This window comes from Stylophora pistillata, chromosome 10 (assembly GCF_964205215.1).
Source record: "Stylophora pistillata chromosome 10, jaStyPist1.2, whole genome shotgun sequence".
NCBI lineage: Eukaryota > Metazoa > Cnidaria > Anthozoa > Scleractinia > Pocilloporidae > Stylophora > Stylophora pistillata.
The window spans coordinates 12,194,921-12,213,652 of NC_142528.1; the positions used below are offsets into that span (position 1 = coordinate 12,194,921).

The 18,732-nt window shown below is 37.5% G+C and overlaps 1 protein-coding gene across 10 annotated transcripts; it reads right to left on the minus strand.

Annotated features, from left to right (window-relative positions):
- Positions 1 to 655: 655 nt before the first annotated feature.
- LOC111343884 (uncharacterized) lies at positions 656 to 12,025 on the minus strand. 10 transcript variants are annotated; one of them, XM_088736500.1, is made up of 13 exons: positions 11,717 to 12,024; positions 9,407 to 9,446; positions 8,606 to 8,680; positions 8,091 to 8,213; positions 7,476 to 7,579; positions 6,108 to 6,176; positions 4,677 to 4,737; positions 4,124 to 4,165; positions 3,866 to 3,907; positions 3,608 to 3,649; positions 3,350 to 3,391; positions 2,641 to 2,787; positions 656 to 1,951 (listed from the first exon to the last, which is right to left on the minus strand). In XM_088736500.1, exons 1-13 carry the CDS (start codon positions 11,870 to 11,872, stop codon positions 1,431 to 1,433), a joined length of 1,464 nt encoding a protein of 487 aa, XP_088592626.1. In that variant the 5' UTR covers positions 11,873 to 12,024; the 3' UTR covers positions 656 to 1,430. The 10 variants fall into 10 exon arrangements, with proteins under 10 accessions (XP_088592626.1, XP_088592625.1, XP_088592631.1 ...); XM_088736499.1 differs by having other exon boundaries at positions 9,407 to 9,449; XM_088736505.1 differs by lacking the exon at positions 6,108 to 6,176 and having other exon boundaries at positions 9,407 to 9,449; positions 11,717 to 12,025.
- Between the last annotated feature and the right edge of the window lie 6,707 nt (positions 12,026 to 18,732).

The window sequence follows — 18,732 nt, forward strand, 5'->3', positions numbered from 1 at the left end:
CAGTAATAATTTTTAAAGACATGTATCGGCATGACTCGTGCCCTTACCGTTTTTTGTCTTGTATCCATTTACTTTGTTTTTACACGTTACGTGAAAAGAACGTTATCCATATCAAACTCACGGGGTACAAATAGTCTCTTACTGAATTTCGTGACCACGCCCACTTCATTGGCCCACTCAAATCGAGTGCGATTTTTGGATGTTATATCATCTTGCCGACTCTCTGTATAAAAAGTTTACAATGTACCACCGAAATATTGAACTATAATATCATGGCTTTCCATTTTGTGTATTTTCGTACTACAAAGTAAAGTTTTTCCCTCGTCATTTTCACCTTTTCTCGAGCGGGTCCGTCAAAATTAAGAAGGCGTTCGTGGTCAAAACAAGACCGAGCAAGGAGTCTTAGGCGATTTCTCTCTTACGCAAGCGCAAATTGAAAATATACCACCAAAATCAAAGAGAGGAACAAATTTCCTTTGTTTTGATATGTAAATTGTCGAACAAGGAGCAGATTGAACTTCGTCAAATGGCTAGTCAAAACAGCCACACCTTCCTCCTTTTGCTCGTTTCCTGCTTTAAAAGAGTGAAAGCAGTGGGAGAAGAATCGGGTAGCTCGGAAAGCGCTTCACCATCGTTTACTTACGAGATAAACTAGTAAGATTTGTAAAGTTATTTTCCGAAAGAGTCGGAATAAATACATTTTTTTCAGGTTAGATTGCTGTTTTTACCCTAAACGTCGTCCAATAAATTTTTGTTGCAGCCTACTAATCTATACAATTTCGAAGGAAAATATTCAGATGCTTCACCGTCCCCGAAGGGGGTTCTGTCCTGGTGTACCGGTTCACAAGGGAATTACCATTGTTCTTTCTTTGTTTAGGAGTTATCGGTTAGCTATTGTGTATTGTTTGGTCTTTTGTATTGGCTCTTGTGAATCGGCACACGAGGACAGAACCCCGAAGGGTCTCCACTCATCGAAGCATGTACTGTAGCCAATGTAGTGAATTTTCAGTCTCTTGTTGGGTTTGTCAACCTCCGTGACTTCAATATCATACAATTTTGTATCTTTTCTCTGTGAAATGACCTTTTAACAGGGGTGTACGCTGATTATTCGTTGCAGAATCGCTTTGGTTCTCTTATCTCTCTCTTTGGCTTTTCCGCCATTTTGAAAATTTGCTCAGGAGGGCATCTGGGTTAGCGGCCGCGCCAGGCTGGAACCGACAAAAACAAATTTTCATCGCAGTGGGGAAACAGTTTGATATGATGCGATTTGAATGAATTGACTATAGTTAAAAATTGAAGTACCGTGGAATATTCTCACTTGGTTTTAATCATGATTATCATCATTTTCAATATCATCACTTTTCAATAAAATCCAGGCCATGACTCACCACTATAAAAATTACGGTTTTGGTCCTTGAACAGGTTGCGCGTCAATTCTCCATAACATCTCCGTTGTCTAGTTCTAACAGGGATACTTGGGTATTATTGTTTTTTGTGCTTGTCAGATGGCAGTATTTGTGAGGAACCCCGAGGAATACAAGGAGCTTTCTTTTCCAATGGGGTCTTTCACGATTACTGCCATAGTCGATCACACTTCTTCCACGTAAACCTTCGGGTAGCAGTCCTAAATCTGCGCCATCAATTCTTATGATAACCAAACTGTCGTCATTTCTGCTGAGAAGTCTTTGCTTCGCTTGATTTAATTCATACGCGCAAAAACAACTGTTGAAAAATTTCATCGAGTAAACAACTACATTTTTATAACTTTTGTGAATGCTATCTGACATCTGATCATAGAAACTACCACCAGCTAGGAAGTCTCTGTAGTGGACTCGGCATCTTAACTTGTACTCTCCTTCAAGGAGCGGTAGAAGCTTTTCTTCCACCCACTTAGAGTCACAACCATTAAACATTATGAATACATCGTAATCATAATTTTCAGGCCCAGGATCTGAAAAAATGATGAACGACAAAATTGTTAACTTGTGAAGGAGTTTTCATGCAAAAGAACTGTAGAATCCCAGAAATGTAAGTGTTACTGACAAGGGTAGAAATGTGAAAAGTCAATGCTATTAAAAACTTGAGCAGGCTTCACAAGAATATGAATTGTAGGCGTTTTTTAAGATTTGCAACTTACCAAACACGGCGGATTATGAAGGCTAACCATATTTTTATTTCGAAAGCGAGAGTAGTATCCTATTTTGGCTCACATCTTACCGAGGATGGAAATCGTGCAAAAAGTGTCACCCGCTATTGAAAAAAGGGAGCTTTAATTTGTTCCACATGAAGAGTCAGGATTTTAATTTGGTGTCGATAGTCCATGGTTGTTCAGTTTTTCGCTTTTGCAATAGATGTGATCATGCCTTAGCTTGAATAGACGCTGAGCAAATTCATAGAATGAATTGACCAAGTGTGCTGTTTTGGTAAAAAAAAGAAATTGTCTCAAAGTTCAGGAAAATCTAAAACCTACAGTGTCCTATAAAGAACAAATTCGACTGAATTAGCAAAATAAATGGTTATGGATAGATCTTATCCAAACGTGATTTCAAAATAAGGTACGTAGATAAAGAGGATCCACTAAGCTAGTTGCCCCTCCAGGAGATATTATTGGTATTTCTTTATTGAAAAACAAATACAAACCGTCAGATGGATGGTCATATCTGGATCCTCTGTGTTGTAAACAGTTTCTGGTAAATCTTTTATAAAAAAAACCAGCCAATATTACTGCAAAGACACCAGCAACAACACCAACGGAACTGGACACGTACTGCATGGCTTTCTTAGGGCCTGGGTGAAAATAAATTATTTTTAGTAATCATCAAATCAATAAAAGCGTCTTATATGTCTTTCTTTTGTGACTCTTGATGTGATGTTATCAATTATGTCCAATTTCCACGGAGGCATGTTTAAAGTGAAAGATCGTTCTTAAGAGTCTATCAAACATTCGGTCCTGAGAATTCATCCTTGCACATTCTGTCGAAAGGAGAATAATTGGGTAATTGCCTAAGAATCTTTGATTAAAAGACAAACGCAATCAGGCTGTGTATGATTAATATTAGAAGTAACATCACTGCCCTCTTATTTGACGATATAAACACCTGCGTTGCAATGGCTGTCCGATGACCACGAAATTCTTCATTTGAATTTCTCGTTCAGTTCTCAGCAGCTAGTACTAATCGCAGTTGCCTAGACAATCTTTACGAATTGCATTACTTTACGATTTCTGAGATTGATTTCCTTTTGTTTTCAACTCTTTTGTAGGACGCAACATTACACATCCTAATAACAATAACGCTGGGTCCTGTGGGTTTTAAACAATCCTCAAATCAAAGTTCTTTTTTGATCTTACCGGCTTTCGTTTGAGTTACAAGTGAGAGTGACTTTGGAACAGCTGTTAGGAGAAAAAGCGAAATAACCATGAGTGACCGACAGATAAAATCTTCAAGTTCCTCGCCAATTTGTTGTTGCGTGTTGTTGATTTCTGAGATTGATTTCCTTTTGTTTTCAACTCTTTTGTAGGACGCAACATTACACATCCTAATAACAATAACGCTGGGTCCTGTGGGTTTTAAACAATCCTCAAATCAAAGTTCTTTTTTGATCTTACCGGCTGTCGTTTGAGTTACAAGTGAGAGTGACTTTGGAACAGCTGTTAGGAGAAAAAGCAAAATAACTATGAGTGACCGACAGATAAAATCTTCAAGTTCCTCGCCAATTTGTTGTTGTGTGTTGTTGATTTCTGAGATTGATTTCCTTTTGTTTTCAACTCTTTTGTAGGACGTAACATTACACATCCTAATAACAATAACGCTGGGTCCTGTGGGTTTTAAACAATCCTCAAATCAAAGTTCTTTTTTGATCTTACCGGCTGTCGTTTGAGTTACAAGTGAGAGTGACTTTGGAACAGCTGTTAGGAGAAAAAGCAAAATAACTATGAGTGACCGACAGATAAAATCTTCAAGTTCCTCGCCAATTTGTTGTTGTGTGTTGTTGATTTCTGAAATTGATTTCCTTTTGTTTTCAACTCTTTTGTAGGACGTAACATTACACATCCTAATAACAATAACGCTGGGTCCTGTGGGTTTTAAACAATCCTCAAATCAAAGTTCTTTTTTAATCTTACCGGCTGTCGTTTGAGTTACAAGTGAGAGTGACTTTGGAACAGCTGTTAGGAGAAAAAGCGAAATAACCATGAGTGACCGACAGATAAAATCTTCAAGTTCCTCGCCAATTCGTTGTTGTGTGTTGTAGATTCGACATGTATATGACGACAAGAGCGTACCAAACTCAATACACCCAAGCTTCAACACTCTGGTTTGTTTGACTAAAAAAAGCCAGCTTGAGTGACCGCACGAAAACATGATGTCTAAGTATTTTTGTTTTTTTGTTTTTGTTTTTGTTTTTTTTTTCAGAAGTAACATGCAAGTCTGAAGTCGTGATTGATCATGGTCTTTAAACTGAAGTCTTTGTAACGAAACAGCAGTTCTTCGAATCCTTCCATTCAGAAAGAAATGCAATTTTAACAATGGTTACATAAAAAACTCTTTGTTTGGCCGGCAGCGATCTCTTTCACGATCAGCACCGTCTCATTAGAGATATCCTGTCACCATGTTATCCACGTTTTCTTTTTGCCATCATAAAACTAATTTCTTACTATAGTTGTCGGTACAACTTACGTGGTTGAAATGAAAGTGCTTTTGAGATGTCTTCTTTTGGAGAGTAAGGAAGACCAAGAATCTTAAAATAAAATTTGAGATCACAATGTGGTGAGAAGCGTCTCTCATTAAGAGCAAATGGGCCCAGGAATCGAACATTTTCAAAATATGGTGGCAAATGCCAAAAAATCGATTCGGCTCATATTCTCAAGTTGGGTTGGCCTAAGAGTGAAACAAACCACTGCATACTTGGTTTGCATGAATATCGATTTATTTTCGAGAAAATCGATAACAACTGAATTCCGCCAAAATGTGGCTTATAAAAAGTACCAATTATTGAAAAACAACATCAAAACATATGTTGATTGCAATTTGAGCAATTCTTGACCATTCAGTTGCACAATCTAATTGAATTTATCCGACCTACTCCCAACTAGAAAAATAGGTCAAAAGTAGCCAGTGATTTAACTATGTGCTATAAAAAACAATTAACCGAAAATCTGGGTTTCGGAAGGCGGAAGGTAGTTCTTTTGGATCTCCAAAGAATTTTTTGGGAAAATGACTCGGGGCGATTTAATCAAATTTTAAAGTTGGATAAAATGCGCCGATTCGATGGTGTCGTCAATTAGTTGAAAATGTACACATACTCACGCAGACTCAATTTTTTGGCATTTTACGTTCAATCTACTGCTTATTTAACATAATATGCTCTTACCTTCCATATTTCTAAGGATTGCAGTCCTGAAATTGTTGCATCTACCTCACAATAGCGATATTACTTGAAAGGATAGTCAACGCCTCCCGTATAATTATCGTTCACAAAGCGTATCTCGGGGTTTTTGATTTGAGGTTTCTCTATGCCCATTTCGTTGAAAAAGAGGCTGTAAATACTTCACGTAAGAGATCTTTGCTCAAATGTTAGTCTTTAACCGAACCACGAACTAAATGTAAGCGAATTTTGCTGGTTAAGAAACGTGTTTCGCGTGGGGGGAACAACGCTAATTAATTCAAAATGAGATCTACTGAAATCGACAACTTCGCAAAAAACAGAACATTGTACTGTGAAACACGTGGCTTTAGGAACTTAGGCCTTGTTTTAAATATACGAAACAAGAGTAAACAATCCTCTAGCCTCTTTCGTTATTTTAAAAATGTACCATAATCTACAAATGGTCATTTATCATGGTATGACAAATGCAACATTTGTGAAATCGGGTGCCAGTCCAAGCTGTCAAAGTTTTCCTTTGGGAATTCGAAGCTACGAAGTATGCAGTGGTTTATTTCCCATTGAGACCTACTTCACTTCGAAATATGGACGAAATTGATTTTCTAGCTGTTGCCACCAAATGTTTGACCATTGGTTACATTCGCTCTTAAGTTTTTTGGTTAAAAAATGATTGAAAAATAACTGATCGGGACATAACAATGAAATCGAGAGAGATCGGCACCTACCCTTAGATGAATAAAATCGGGAAAATGATATCCATAGGAAGAGAGATTAACTTGAAAAAATGTTTGATTCTGAAATTTAGAAAAAAAAGAGAAAGAAACCGTGGTAAAAAAAGCAAAACAAAACAAAACAAAACAAAAAGAGTGCAGCTGAATAGTTATAATTTTTTCTAATTATCTAATTTTAATTTTTTATAAATTAATTTTATCTTTCTAAATATTTTTAATCTATCCTGCTATTTCTATTATAGAATTTTGTAATTATTTATATATTTATTTATTTATCAGTTTTTTGTAATGCTGTACAATCTAGTTAGAGGGCCACAGGTTTGTCAGCTATACAGCTGTTAAGTGTCCCCCTCTATAAATAAAGTCCTTACTTACTTACTTACTTACTTACTTACTTACTTATAGATCACCTGAAAAGAATTTTACGATGGTCAGTGAAAATTTCCAAAACAAGTGTTTGAATATAATCCTCCTAAAGAGGTTTTCTTTGTCCTCTTCTTTTGTATGTAGAGCGTCCTATTGCGATCCCAACATTGTGATCCTCGGATGACGTAGTTCACAAGTAACTTGACAAACACTGATGTAACCAGCTAAAATGATATCAGTGCAGATCACAATTTAAATCAGTGCTGGATTACAGTTGATGGGTGTGCCCAAAACGCTATCACCGATGCATGGCCATTGCTTTAACTCAAAGGTCAAATCCTCGGTGTTCGGACTACAATATTTTGATGTTCAATTCATATTTTTCTAATGTGCAAAACTAGCTTCAACTTACAGGACAATAGTTCTAAAATGAATTAACAACAACAGCATAACAAGACGAAAGACTGGGTGATGGATTTTTAACTATGAGGAGGTTACATCAGTTACAAACATCTGACCTAAGGGCTAGAAAACTTAGTTGAATCTTTCAAGAGCTTTAATTGACGGTAGACAATATGAGGTTATTTATTACACGACTCGGGCAGTCAGAGGGCCAATAACTAAAATCAACCAATCAAAATGTTCTATTGCCGGTCCAATATTCTCCAGTATTGGACCGGACACTGTCCCAAATGGTCCCGAATGATACCACACTTGTGTCCCTTTCAACTTCAGTCGTATAATAAATCTCTTATTAACCAAGCTTGCTCGGGACCGTACTGGAAGAAAATCGGCTCTCGGTCTTTTTTGTACGGACCTCGCTGCGTTCGGTCCGTACTGTCAAGACCACGGGCTGATATTCTTCCAGTACGGCCCTCGCTCTTGGTTAATAAGATATATTTAATACCCTCTTGAGTTCACCTCATAAGTAACAAAATTCAGGTCAGGCTATAAGAAGGATTAGAAGTGTATTTTCCGCGTAACTTTGCATCTTACCTTTGGATGTTGAGAACAAATTGATGGGTATACGCCGTTTAAGAGTGGGTGGGCATTTTTTACCAAAAGTTTAACAACTATGCCAGACCAGTTTCCGTAAGTTTCTACAAAAAAAAAAAATCGCAAAGTGAAAAATTGGTCATACCAAGAGATCACTATGCTTTTTCGATGAGGCATTTCCTTCACTGAAGACAATTTGCAAGCGCGGTCAAAGGAGGAAATACTGTAAAAAAAATAAATTACCCCTTGTTTTGGATGCTTTTCAGTCAAAAAATTTCACAAAAGAGTCTGATCGAGGATAAAAAAATCAATTCTAAGAACCACTCGCATGTATTTTGAATCTTACAGGGATAAAAATGCTTGACAAGCAAGTTGCCTTGCAAATTGAGGGAGATTCCATATCAACATTTATACCACTCTTCTCTCTGAAGCGCGGGAAACATGGAATGACCGAGTACAGTCCAGTAAGAAATTTTAAATTTTTGATCTGATTGGTTTAGGATAGGAAGAGCTTCTTGATCAATACGGCGAAAGAAAGCAAAGCCATTATAGTACTGAGTTACTCTCGACACTCAATAAAACGGGTTAAACTTTCTCGAAGCTTTTTTCACTCACCATTTAAGGGTGTCCAAGATATGTTGGCGTACCAGTGGCTGGTCTTTTTATATTGTCCAAAGGTCACGTTCACATAGCTTGGGGTCCAATCCACTTTTTGATTTGGCGAAGAGACTGAGCATTCTAAAGGCATGGTCTCAAGTTAGGAGCATAATCAAAAGCAAACGAACTACCCCTAAAAACAGTAACTGGAAGTAACTTTCAAACTATTGACCTGCCCGTCTCCAATGCTCAATATTTATAATTAATATTAGGAAAAAATGACAACTGAAATCAAGAGAGAGCGTGAGTTAAGTAGCAGCGATTGAAATTTTTTGATTAGGGACAAGATAACTCACCAAAGAATTTTTCATCGTTGGCAAATGATTTAGGTGTGCTGACGAAGAATGTAAGGATTTGAAACCCATTTGTTATTTGTATTTACAATTTCAGCCTTCAATTCATGATAATGCGAAACTGAAACGTAACATCTTGAGCTATTTCCTAACACTACTGTAATTCCATTTTCAGCTTACCAGGAATGGCTTTCAATGCCTGTTGAATGCTCCGTTTGATGGAGCTATGTTGAGTTGGGCCTCGTTGGTCTGCCACTGAAATCGTTAGGAGGTACATGTATAAACTAAACCAGTGAACACTTTCCAAATTAAGATTCACGTTATAAAGTTTATTCAGCATTGACACTACAATACGGACTATACGGACCCATTAAAACATTTGTAGGGGCGATTTTCAATAAAGCGTCCAAAAACCAGAATAAACTAATGACGTCGACCAATCAGACAAAGATGAACGTCGCGTGGACCAATCTACTTTCTGACAGTGAATGCCAGAGAGGCAGGAAAATTCGAACAACCAAGTCCCGAATGATTTTCTTATTACTAAAATTGTTTGGTAGAGAACGGAACGAATTTTTGAGCACAGTCACTCCTAAAACAATAAAAATCAAGAATCTATTAAGATTAAACATTTATATTTGGGTTAATGATTAGATGGATCTTCTGACAAAGCGGATACGTCTTTAGAATAAAGATTCTAATAGGGAGCCAGTAATGAAGTTTGATAAAAGCGGAGTACGACGGCAGAAATTTGAGGGGAGGGGAGATAATATCCTGCATCAGTTTTAATAACATCAGTTGTAGTAATAATCATTATGATAATATCAATAGCAATGGTACTGAAGATAACAACAGTAAGAGAGAGCCCACTCGCTTTAGCACTTTTATTAGGAGGGGATCTCGCAGATCACATTTAAACAGATATAAAGCACAATAAGTAATCAAGAGAAAACAGACGATATATCTTTAAACCACTATTACCTTGCCTTGCTTTGCAAAGTTTATGGCACGGGAGGAGTACCTGCTGATCAGAAAGGTAATGGGATAATTGATCATTGATTGGCACATCGGAGTCCAGTTAACTAGACAGACTGAAATCGAATTTCGTTCATGGTAAATGTAACTAAGCTCCAAATTTGTAGCTTCATTATAATGTCACAAATTTACGTTGTGCCTTGAAATATCTTTCGCGTGAAATTTACGCCATTTTCTAAACTGTGCTTGAGCAAAAATTAGTAAGAGAGGGAACAAATTCGTATTTTTTGCGAAGCGTGTAGAGGATGCATAATTTGTCTTTAAACGCAAAGTCTAATGTAATGCGCACATGAAGAATGATTTTCTCGGAAACGAATTGTTTGAGTGCGCGAGATGAATTGTGAGCAGATTTAGGATTAAATAGACATTTATAGCTTCCTCGTTTGCTCCGATAAAACAATGCGAGAAACATCGGATTCCATCATGTCTCAAAGGGTTAAGATTATATCATCGCCTGGCTGAGTTTTTTAGTATTCTAGATTCACCGATTTATTGGCCCAAGGAAAACACGATTTGATGCATGATTCTGTTGCATGAAGTCAGAAGGCTTAAAAAGAATGTCAGAGATATATCAAAAAAGGCAAAGGTTGAATAAGGAAAAGCTCGATAGGAAGCATGATGTAAATTCGTAACTACTTCCTTCCTCTGACAATCAGGAATGTTATTTGCATGTCCGAAATGTGATCATTAGGAAATTTCAAATACTTAAAGACTAAAGAGCCATTTTTCGAAAGCTTCATTGATGATTATTATTGTCCTCATTCGTTTGAGATAACAAGAAGTTATTGCTACAGAATCTCTGCAGAAATCTATTAGTAGAAATCTTAATTGCTTTCTTTTTCCCGGAAAATTGAATAAAAGGCATTCGTTAAAAATACCACAAATTATCATAATGCGACAGAATCTCATTTAGTTTGTTTGAAAGGTCTCATCTGCAAAGTTCTAGAATTGACCGTGAACGTTCTCACTCATCTAAAACGTATTTTTGTTTAAAGTTTCCGCAAATCACTTCTTTAGTTATTGTCTGCTGAGTGATGTTTCAGGCTGTGTCGAAACAGATTTATCCATCGAATGGTAAAATATGCCAGGAAGGAATGATCATCGTATTTTTAGTACTATATCAAGAGAATCTCGTTTTGGAAACATAAAACAATCAATTTCAATATCAAAGTCGGTGAAGATTCTTGTTTCCGCTTGAATGAAACATAACTAGTGCTAATGTGTCTCTTTCAGCTTTTGCCGATATTGAATGGCATTTACATCGATAAAAATCTCGTAAATCAACTCTTTCTCTCAATCCTTTTAGTAAGAATAAACTCTTGCTTCTTTCCTCTGATATCGACGATATTAAATGCTGAATTATGATTTTTATATGATAGTTACGCAACGAGGAGGTGAATTTTCAATTGGCCAAGGAATTTTGAAAAAGACAATCACTAGGAAACGCTATGCTAATCATGGCTAATTTGCACAGTTATTGTTTTCGTAAATGGAAATGAATTGGTTTCTTACCTTTGGAAAGTGAGTTTAAAATCAACAATAAAATAATTGAAACAAATTTCCAAAATGACCTCTTAGTCGACAAGCCTTCCCTCCCCCTCTACACAGCCTCTAACGAAAAAGGTGCCGAAAATATCGCTTGAAAACTGCGCCGCAGAGTGCGTATGTAGCAATGAACTTCCAACCCTAAGGTATTTTTTAGCTTGTCTTAATCACTCTGTCTAGACATCTATTAAAGAATAGCACGAGTGAGCTCAAATTTTAGACTTTCTTGGCATTGCAAGACCTTTATGATGAATTATGCTCATTATTTGCGATGTACTCTTAAGCTTGTGTTACTAACTCGTAGCTCAAAAGAGAATAATATCAATAAAAATTTCTTGCCAGGTAGAAATCAGAATGTCATGTGTCACTAACAGTGACATACAACCCTGAGCTATCGAAAGTGAATAAAAATTGGCAATAAGATTCACTCTCCACCATCACTATCCACGGATCCCAATGTCATAAATTCCTGGAAATCAAATCACGTTCACCTGTTATGAAGTGTTTTGTTAGAAGCCCTCGAAAACAAGTATCAAACACAGGAAATTAGAACGAAACCGCTTCAAAATTCATTGTAACTTCATAGGCCTGGTTTTCCTTACACGAAAGCGTCTACAATCCTAAGAGGAATGTTCGCAAACCTGAGTGTAATCTGCAGTGCAGTCAGTATCGTAAACCTTTGATTACAATACAAACAAATGGAGTACAAACCTTTGAACCAGCAGCTTTTTGAGCTAAGCGATGGCATTTTTTAAGGCATGGTGACTTTGCAAGACGTGCTTGAGATTCTTGAAGCAGAACGCCAGCGATAAGGACAAACAGTGGCAATAACACGACAAAAATAAAACGGCCGAGCTCTGTATTCATTGGACTGCTGTTCTGTTAAGAGACGTCGGCATCACATGGAACTGCAATTTCAAGGCGAGGTATATCGCCAAGCATTTCGTGTTTAGACGCAAACTCCTTCCTGATGGACTGCTTCTTGTTTGTTTAATCAGCGTAACAAATTTATGATCTATGCATATTGCATTCTTGAACAGTACATTATTTATAATGTCCCCTCATTCATCATACTCTTGTCACGTGCGATCGAGGTTTGCATTGTCTCGCCCAGCCTTCTTTGTTTCAAAAATTTTCTAATGGACTGTTTTATCTGAATGGATATTAATTCATATGTGATCATTTTTTTCGTCCATTCTTTTGGTTTTTCCAAAATACAAGAGCAAATGAACCGCAGACATCGACTTGGCGCGACAAATCTAAATTAAAATACAGGACTTGCGAGGTAACAGAAGTATAACCTACATCCGCATTTTGCACCTTAAAGTATCAGTAATTTTGATGATGTTAATGATGATCGTTATGATAATCACTTGCAACAGTTATAAAATCGGAAAAAAAATTTAATTCTCTGAAATACATTTAAAGACATTTATTATCCAACTACACTCCGTAGAGTACAAATAACGCCTAAGAAGAGTACAAATATCATGCGGTCTTCGTACTCTAGAGAACCGGTTAGACAGGTTTTCTCTTATCGCACAAGCAACGAATTGGACTGAAGTTACAAAAAAAAATGGCGGACAGTTTAAATCATTTTTCTGACAACGAAGGGTCGGAATGGCTGGCGAATATTGATCCAAGTTCATTAGATAAATCAAAATCTCATCATTTATATTGAAGAAAATAGAAACGGCAACACGACAACGCGCTAATTCCGTTCCGCTTCGCAAACTTCAGTCACGTACTCCCCGTAAATAGATATCCGCGAAATTGGCCCGCACAGAAATAACAATTTGGCCTGTTAGAAATAAATAACTTATTTGACGTTTTGGTGTGTCGTAACGCTGAGTATTTCTACCCGTTATTTGTATTTTGACTCGCCCCACGGGTTCGTCAAAATACGACACAACTTGCAAACATACTTAGCGATACCACACAACAAAATGCCCAATGAGATATATGTATCGGCAGGAGACCATCTGTTTTTTGTGTTGTATCCAATTACTTTGTTTCCACTCGTTACTTGAAATCATTCAAGTTGCACGTGCTACTTTCAAATATTGTTACTTGATTTTAATTTTGTTTGTCATCATTTCAATATCATCACTATTCAGTTATATATAGCTCGATTACTCACCGCTATCAAAAGATCAGTATATACCACACAAGTGTATAACACTTTTCGTGCGCACTGATTGGCTGGTTCGGAAGTGAATAGCAAGCACTAATTACCTCAGAGTGGCTGATAAGACAAAACTCACGCGTCAAGACCATTTTTCGGAGTATTGAAAGAAATAAACCATTTTTTGGTATTTGTGTGGTACATACCAAAATATTTATCTATGGTCACTTCGGTAAATAATTGTCGAGAATAGAGTTTTTGTCCTTGAATGGGAACTTCTTACTGACATGTGCATACGTATCATGCTACAGCATAGAGAATGAAACGAGGATAAGGCTCGTCTTCAATAGTCCTTTTTACAAATGTAGGCTTGGTGGCCAAGCCTTTGAACAGGAGTGAGGCTAAGGGTGACCTTGTTATGATAGAGATGTTGCTGCTTTTCAAATGCAAATTTCTTTGTTATCATGCTAACTAGACACAGGTCTCTATCACAACAGGGTCACCCTTAGCCTCACTCCTGTTCAAAGGCTTGGCCACCAAGCCCACAACTGTAAAAAGGACTACTGGGACGGAGAATTGGAGAGGGGAAATAAGGGAAGGGTCTTGTAAATTTCGTTTTCTTGCTCTGAATTTCTGAATTATTTTCATTTTATTTGTTTGCTCGTTCGTATTTCCGCTTGCGGCCCATTATAAACCTACACGCGCACGAGCCTCATCATGACGTAATATACGTTAAAGAGAGGAGAAACTCAGTTTTTCGTACCGTTCATAAAGATAGTGCTCGTTGCTTCTTGATGGGCTGCGTTTCCAAGTGTTTTGCTTTGTACAGGTGCGTGTCTGTTAACAATCTACAACACCATTTTGAGAACTTTGAAACGAATGTGAGTCATTTCTTGCAGAAATATGCGCTGTCGCTCTGTCCCAACTCAGTGTGTAACGAAAACGAAGAGGGCGGAGCATCGAGCTATGCGAGCTTTTTTTATGATGACTGCAAAATAGAAACAGTAGTCACGAACAGTTACGAACAGAACGATTCTTGCGGGTTTGATGATTTTATTTTTAGACAAAGCACTCTGTTCTATCAACAATACATAACTTAGAGATCCTCAGGCCACGACAATGATTGTCTGTTATGTTCCACAAATTTTTTTTCCCATTTGTGTCTTTCCAACTTGTTGCTTTGTTTCTGGAGCCCTTTAGTAAGTTCCCTAGTACCGTGTACGGAATTACCGAGAAATCTCTCGTTTCTTTACGATAAGTTTTAGTAAGGGCAATTACAAAGACAGTAAAAAGAACGAAAAGGCAATATCAACTGTCCCAGGCGAATACAGTCCTACCTCTATTAAGCGGCCACCCACGGGACTTTGAAAAGTGGACGCTTCAGAGGTACAATTTTAATTGGATAGGAATGGCAGAAAACATGATTTTATTGACTCTATATAGCAAAATGATTTTAAAAAGTGAACATATATGAAGATAAATCCAAAATTCATTGTAACAAAATATCAAGTGCATTTCCAGCCCAGGCATTAGTTCTAGTTCTAAAACAGAGGGCACGTAGGGCTTATGGCCCTATGGCTTACAAAATTTCTCAAGAGGCCAACAAACAAAGGAAGAGCTGTTGTGAAAGGCAAACACATAAACAGAGGGGCCGGCTACTGGTTTAGAAATTCCATGCGAGTACTGCTTCACAGGGGACGAGTTTTCAATTCAATGGTTATAATCAAAACTTGAGGAGCATGGATTTTTGTAGATTTCCAGTACAGTAGTAATAAAGTTTTCCTGTACAGATTTTGGTTGAAAACAGTGGTTCATGTCTATCTATTGTTAGCTATTGTTATGTTTGTATAGCGCCGGATGTGAAAAGTTTGCACGTGTATGTGGTTTGTGACTTGTTACGGTGGAGATTAAATTGCAGTTCTTGTTTTCTTGTTGTTATCAGTTATCACCATATATCATCTGTCACCATTTCGCTTGGAAAGATAATTTGCTGGCCGCTTAATGGAGGTAAAAAACCATGTAAATAGTACACTTGTGACAGAAAAAAGGTGGCCGCGGCCGCTTGATAGAGGTGGCCGTTGAAAAGAGGTATCAAATACCGCAGTTAACTGAGAAATAAATCGGGACTTTGGAAAGTGACCGCACAATGGAGGGTGGCCGCTTAATAGAGGTCGGACTGTATACAGTAATTAATGATGAACATTGATAATACAATTGTCTTGATCCTTAGGCGGATTAGAAGTGTTGTGAAATAAGTGTCCAAATTATTAAGATTATCCAAGATGACCAATTACTTAAAAAATGCCGAGTTTTTTTTTTTTTTTATTTTATTTTTCTCAGATATGATTTAAGAGCGCGTTTACGAGAAAACCGGGCTAAACCGGGCATGGGCGATAAACCTCAAATCCCCGATTTGGCTCAACTAGTTGGCACAAATTAATGCTAAGTATCATGAGTTAACAAATGTCTGAAAATAAAGGTCAAAATATTTAATTCCCTGGGAGATATAAGGTCCCCCTGGGAAAACCCCCATTTCCTGCATTTTTTGCATAATTAATTAGCCAACTTTGCATTGCTGCTGTGACAAACTGAAAATCTATCTGCAAATTCAATCAACTGGGTTGTATCTTATATTTATCAGACTTTTAGAAAATTGAATTTTTTTACTTTTTCATCTCATTTCTTCACTTACCTCTCGCTTAAGTAAAGACAACTTTTTCTGGTTTTGACAAAGTCCAAAAATAAGGGTATTTTTATGGCCCAATATCTCCCATGAGCAACCACTTCTGATCATTACTCCTATATGGGCAATGAAAGCTATCACTGGACTTCCAAGATCAGTAATAAAATGTTTGGGAAATTTATTGCATAGCCCGTGCTGACGTGAAATTTACATCTACCTCCCGCTTTTTAGTCTATATCATCAAAATTCTGTACACCACGTCTTTGTTTTATTAACTTCAAATAACTTGAAATTTACAAGTCAGAAATTTCCCAACTGCCCTAAAAGCTGATGTTACTCAAAAGGACAATCCGCTATCTTTGATCAGATCGCAACTGCAATTTTGCCCAGCGGTCAACTTTGACATTCATTTGGTATGTTGTGTTTCTAGTCTACAAAGTCGAAAATGTAACAAAGATTTACGGCTGCTGGTTCACCGAAAAGCAAATAAGCCGGTGATATATTGGTCTCCTATCAACACAGGGAAAAAAAGAAAATGATTAAAAAACTGACACGTATATAGAAATCACTTACATATTTTATCCGAGGTTTAGTGCATACATTTGATATGTAATCTCTTGCGGTATACTGTCATATCATATCTGGCCTTGGAGTGCATAATATATTCTGGCAGCCTCTTTGCCCCAGCCACATTGTAACTGATTATATGACATACACGGTCGACCGCTGAATAAGATTGCCGGCTTGGTAAAGGATGGCGCAGCGTTGATCACGTAGACGGAGGAACTAGAGGAACTAGTTTACCGCGAGATCTAGTGATCCCTAAGTAACCTTCCAGCATTTTATGTGTTTGGAAATCAGCAATGTTTATCTTTAGTAAAGGAAAAGGATGCATCAATGTCAAAGTTATCCAATTCAGTTAAAAATGATATTGGGACCAGTTTGAAAGAAGACATCTATCAGACTTTAATGCCACAGTGCTAGTCATACTACCACCGACTTTCTGTGGTCAAATATCCCATCCAAGATTTAAGCTTACTTCCCACCTTTGCGGGTGTCCTTAGGAAAAAAATTCGCACGCACGTTACTTTCATGAAATCCTTGCAAACTATACATCAGAAGAAAGCTCGATAAATGCAAACTACGATAAAATATAATTCAAGTGAGTTTTCCTTTTAGGAAAAGTCAGGAGTCGGTAAGACGTGATTCGATCGAGGGTTCTTCTATTGAATTTATCGGGTATCGGATGCCGCAGCGCAAGCAAAATGTTTACGCAATCACAGGGCATCAATCAGCAAAAGTTTGTCAGGCTTTTTTGATATTCTGATTGGTTGTCTAGATATTACCATCTAAAGTTGAAGTAGTTAAAAATATGCTAGGCGTGTTGCGTAAATGAACGCAAACAAAAACTTGCATTTTCCTCGTATAAACATTAGCTAAATCCATTCCTGAAAAAGCTGCGGCAAAAAAAGCGATCATGTCTCTTCAAAGTCGTTTTCTTGGACGTCGAAACAACCTTTCGCCATAATCTTTCTGGTAATAACTTGCTATGTTTTCCCCCAGCTGACGACCACAGAGACGTTTGCGAAAACAAGAGGATCCGCGAAATGTCAGAAAGAGAGGATTCTAGTTGCCTTTCCTGTCACTTTATGCCTGGAATGTTTGCAAATACACGAGAGTGGGTGTCGCAAAATCCTGCTCTTATGTACTCACCCTCTGACAATCTTGAAATGCATGCAATTACTTTGCCAACTGTACATTTTAACACTTTCGAACTTAAAGGAATTCGGGGAAGCATAGTCTCTGGCCTACTTGAGTCACTAAGAAAAGTTGAAGCGTCTGCGCACGGAGGAGGTTTTCTACCGGGTTTTGATGTTAACATTTGTGGATTGTCGGTTATTATTTGTACCCTTTAAGAGCGGCTATTACACTTCTGTCTGATACTTACTACGAAATTTATTATTGACACAACCCCCCTTTCCTCGCCCCACCTTTCAGTAATAATCTGCAATTTTGCAATGGACCAATTTCTAAGGTGCATCTCGTCGAGGAGCCAGATTTTAAAATAGACAGCTGCAAGAGATTCCATATCAAATGTATGCAGCAAACCTCGGATAAAATATTTAAGTGATTTCTATATGCATGTCAGGTTTTTAACCATTTTCTTTTTTCTTCTGCTGAGAGGAGACCAATATATTACGGGCTTATTTGTTTTTCGGCGAACCAGCAACTAGCTCAAGTTTAACAAATAACAAGTCAAATTTGTTACATTTTGGACTTTGTAGACTGGAAACACAACATACCAAATGAATGTCAAAGTTGACCGCTGAACAAAATTACAGGCGCGATCTGCTCAAAGATGGCGGATTGTCCTTTTTGGAGCATCAAATTATCTTTTTGCCACCAACACATATCATGTGAGTCGACAAGCATCACCGTAAAAGACCAATCATTTTGGTGGATCTTTCTGAGAGCTCTGTCTGCGTTTAATATTTCAGCGAGGGAACGAAGCAAACCGATTCTGATACATTGTTGACATAATGGCTACTTATCTAACAAATGATATCAAGCTAAAAGTTGCAACTGAGGCCCCACAGAGACCTGTATGTATTATCAAGTTTCTTCCTAGCTTTCTTTTGTCAGAAAGTTTGACTACATGCGCCCTTGATGTTCATCATCAACTGCTGCGTTTCCTCGAGAATAATCCAAATATAGCTGCGAAAAAAGTTCTCAGAAATAGCTGAACTTACGCTATTCGAATATTCTCTCCTCGTTTATGTTTAAACGATACTCCCTGGGAAATTTCTTATAAATTTCAAATTATTTTGAGTTAATAAAACAAAGATGTGGTGTACGGAATTTTGATGATATAGACTAAAAAGCAAGAGGTAGATGTAAATTTCACGACAGCACGGGCTA